The sequence below is a fragment of the Microtus ochrogaster genome, chromosome 4 (assembly GCF_000317375.1).
Source record: "Microtus ochrogaster isolate Prairie Vole_2 chromosome 4, MicOch1.0, whole genome shotgun sequence".
NCBI lineage: Eukaryota > Metazoa > Chordata > Mammalia > Rodentia > Cricetidae > Microtus > Microtus ochrogaster.
Genome location: NC_022011.1, coordinates 44,155,571 through 44,159,633, shown reverse-complemented (window position 1 = coordinate 44,159,633; position 4,063 = coordinate 44,155,571). Strand labels below are relative to the sequence as shown.

The window sequence follows — 4,063 nt, the reverse complement described above, 5'->3', positions numbered from 1 at the left end:
TGTAGACCAGGCTGGTCTCGAACTCACAGAGATCCGCCTGCCTCTGCCTCCCGAGTGCTGGGATTAAAGGCGTGCGCCACCATCGCCCGGCTGTGAACTTGTTTCTTACTGATGAGATAGAACTTGCTTTCTGGATGGCTAAGCTCTTGGGGAGGAGATTGTTTGTGGAGACTGCCTGAGAAATGGGTGCAGTTTTGGAGGGAAGGCTGCTTCCCTTCTAACCGAGGCAACACTACTGGACAGGGCATGCAAACCTATACTGCGCCTCTCACACCAAGCCAAGAGGACGATCTCAGCCCCATACGAGCACGGGCTGATGATTTTCTATAAAGCCTTCAGAATGGCTTTGGTGGGGATGGGGTGTGTGTGATGGGGTCTCACTAAGTTGTCCAGGCTGCCCTGAAACCTATGGTCCTCCTGGCTCAGCCTTCTAGGCAGCTGCAGTTACAGGCCTGTGCCACCAAGTCTGGCACTTCAAATCTTCCAGTGTCTTCTTCCTTCCTTAGAAGCTGACGGGCTAGGAGAATGGCTCAGAGTTCAGGGCTGTTGGTCTATGTGAGGAGTGGATCTGAGCTGAGACCGCTAACCAAGGGGCTGGAAATCAGTGACAAAACAGCTGTCACACAGTTTAGCGGCTTCACCACGTTTCTGATTTGGGTACTCTACAGAGGTGAAAATGATGTCTGTGCTGAGTTAGCCGGTAGGGAAAAGGATGCAGAGGACACCAAACACACCAGCAATGGCAGAAGTCCGTTTAAACTCAATCCCCAGGCCTGTGACTAGCAACATTTAGGGAGCCCTGCTGCTGCATTGGCACCCCGGGCTCCAAAACTGGCCTCATCATAGCGGGACCAGGACACAGGAGAACACAAACATCAGCCGGCCCGACCAGGCTCACAACTCCTCAGGACTGTCTTCTGCCATTCCAGGAAAAGCAGAGTCTTTGGAAAGAGCCAGGCATGCAAAATCCAAGTGGCACAGCACTCCAGATGCATCTAGGCCCTACCCGCCAGAGCAGAGCCAAACTGGCTCCACAGCTTAGACAGCCGGGGTCATGGGCTCTCCTCTAGATCCTATGATTCTGCAAGATGTCCGAGGTCAGAGGTTAACATTGTGGGGTGAATCACAATCACACTGCAGGGCAGGAGTTCTGCCAAGCAAAAAGGAAAGGAAGACAGCCCTACCTGCTCCACACGACAGAGCTTGTCCACAGTGCCCTGGTAATGCTTCATACAGTCCTCAGCAAGGTGCAGGTGGGTCGAATACTAGGGAAAGCACAAGACTCAGTGAAGGGACAGTCACTGACTCATGGCACACTGAGCGTCCTCACAAAGGACTCCAATGCCCACAGCTATGACAGAAAATATATTATTTGGAGAGTGGGGTAATCCACGGCCTACAGGTGAGAAAGGAGACATCTTTTAGGGGGTGGGGTGGCACGAGGCACACCTCCTTCTAGAAGCAGCTCCCTGAACACAGGACAGGTGCAGGTAAGTGATACGGGTTCACCTTTACGATCAGGACACAGAAGCCCTGACGCTCCCCTGGCCCTCTCTCTGATCAGCCACTCTGAGGGAAGCCAGAGATGTGTGAGGATAGCCAGCACTGGCTAAGGCCTGTGAGGTGAGGAACTGAGGCCTCCAGTCAACAGCAAGGGAGAAGAAAGAAAAGAAAAGATGAAGAAGAGGGCAGGGACAGGAAATGAGGTTTCAGCCTTTCTTCAGTCTCCCTTTCCTCCTAATACAAACTCAGTCTAAAATCTGCAGATTTCCATGAATTGCCTGGGACAGCAGGGCGTGGGAAATCCTGCAGCTCGGCTCCTCCCAGTCAGACGGTCTGGGTGGGAGTGGGGAGTGGGAGGTGAGGGGTGGGAGAAAGGGGGGAGGGGGAGGGGCATCTCCGTACCTTGCTGAGCTCCTTCTGGTACTGGGGCATTTTCTTCAGCATCTGGGACAGGTCTCGCATGGTGGTCTGTGGGGAAGGAAGTACGGTGTCACTAGACCTAACGGAGCCTTGTGAAGCTGGAGGGCACGTGACAGGACAGCAACTACTTTAGACTCCACAAGGGTCCACTCAAGGACACAAATATTGGCCGGGTGGTGGTGGCGCACACCTTCAATCCCAGGACTCAGGAGGCAGGGGCAGGCAGATCTCTGCGAGTTTGAGGCCAGCCTGGTTTACAAGAGCTAGTGTCAGGGCAGGCACCAAAGCTACAGAGAGAAACACTGTCTTGAAAAACAAACAAAAACAAAAAAAAGGTCACAAATGTAGTCACAACAGTCACCAGGTGGAGAATTAAACCCTGATGTTCAGCTATAAAATTTTTAAATTAGATATGTTTTTTTATTTTTATTGAATATACTTAAAAGATTTATACAACTACATGTCTGAGTGTGGGTTTATGCACATTTGAATTCGGGTGTCAGTGGAGGCCAGAAGAAGGCATTGGATCCTCTGGATCTGGAGTTACAGACAGTTGTGAGTTGATGTGGGTTCTGAGAATTGCACTTGGGTCCTCCGCAAGAGTATAAGCGCTCTTAATCACTGAGCCGTCTCTCCAACCTTTTAAGTTATACTTTAATTAGTCAGTCTGTGTGTAAGTGCACATGCACGAACACCACAGCACACTTAGAGCAGTTTGGGGACAGCTCACGGGAGTCAGTTTTCTCCTGACATGTGGCTTCCACCTGCTGAACCATCTTGGTTGGGATTAAAGGCAAACACCACATCTTGCTGGGCAGGACGTTTCTAACAGAGTAAAAAGAGGCCAGAGCCGGGGTGACCTCAGTAGGTGAGGTTATGAATTCTAAGTCCACCACAAGCTAAAGCACTCATGATTCGCCTGGCTTAAGATCAGTTATGCTCCTAAATGGTAAATCCTAATCCTCGGGGTATGAGAAAGCAGCTGTCCACAGACACCGGAAGACAAGGGCTCTTTCAGAAAGATAGGACCTGTCTGTTGTGCTGGAGATTGAACCCAAGGTCTGTGCTGTGAAGCAGGCACTCTATAACGGACCCACATCTCATGCTAGAGAGCTCGGGTTTTGGTTTTTTTTGTTGTTGTTGTTTTGTTTTAAGGTATGAATCTTAAATGTAAAAATAAAGCAGACATTTAGTGAGGGAGAAATATGGCCCTGTCCACTCCCCTAGTGGGACACAGAGAAGACAGGGACTGACCCTCAGGGTATCTGGGCACTGGCATGACTTACTAACCCTCCCCCCCCCAGGACTTCTAGACATGAGTGGGCTTACCTTCTCTCCAGTATTCATCCTCTTGCTAGAGGAAAAGTCCTTCAGAGACCGGGTGACCTCCCTGCAAAATGGGGGGAGGCAGCCATGCTCAACACAGTGTCCCGGGCTCTCTGCAGAGACCACTGAAGCCACATGCAGTCTTCCTTGGGACTGGGTGGCAGTCTCTTCCCACTGAGGGGTGTGTTTAAAGTGGAGGACACATGTATGCCCTCTTCTGGCATACAGGTCTACATGCTCGCTGATCCTCTAAACTTTTACTGGTCTCCAGAGCAGTGTGTCAGGAGGCTCAAGGAGCAAGGGGGACAGTGCTGGACGTCCACTCATGTTTATTTTCTTTTCCAAATGCACACATATTGGAACATTCATGTTTTATGCTTGGAAAATACAAATCTATGTAGTATATGACTCGTCATAAATAAATTTAGTAACAAGAAATGTTGGTCAGGATTTCCTCCCCAGTATTGGGCATGTTGGCATACATCTTTAATCCCAGCAGAGGCAGGGGGAATCTCTGAGTTTGAGACTAGCCTGGTCTACAGAGTGAGTTCTAGGACAGCCAGGGTTACACAGAGAAACCCTGTCTTGATAAAAAAAAAAAAAAATACGCTGCATTTGTCAGGATTTCCTCCCCAGTCTAGGAGCTGTTGGCATACACCTTTAATCCCAGCAGAGGCAGGGGGATCTCTGTGAGTTCGAAGCCAGCCTGGTCTACAAGAACTAGTTCCAGGACAGGTTCTAAAAGCTACAGAGAAACCTTGTCTCAGAAAACAAAACAAAGAAACAAAAAGTTAACAAAAACCAAGAGGAGACT

At 49.8% G+C, this 4,063-nt stretch overlaps 1 protein-coding gene across 2 annotated transcripts in view; it reads right to left on the bottom strand.

The window, feature by feature from the left end:
• The window catches only part of Stxbp1 (syntaxin binding protein 1), a 61,313-nt gene that overhangs the window by 17,488 nt on the left and 39,762 nt on the right, over window positions 1-4,063 (bottom strand). For both annotated transcript variants that reach the window (XM_005346032.3, XM_005346033.3), the window contains exons 11-13: window positions 3,253-3,313; window positions 1,906-1,971; window positions 1,185-1,265 (exon numbers count right to left, since the gene is read on the bottom strand). In XM_005346032.3, coding sequence (XP_005346089.1) covers window positions 1,185-1,265; window positions 1,906-1,971; window positions 3,253-3,313 — 208 coding nt within the window. The remainder of the gene's footprint in view (window positions 1-1,184; window positions 1,266-1,905; window positions 1,972-3,252; window positions 3,314-4,063) is intronic.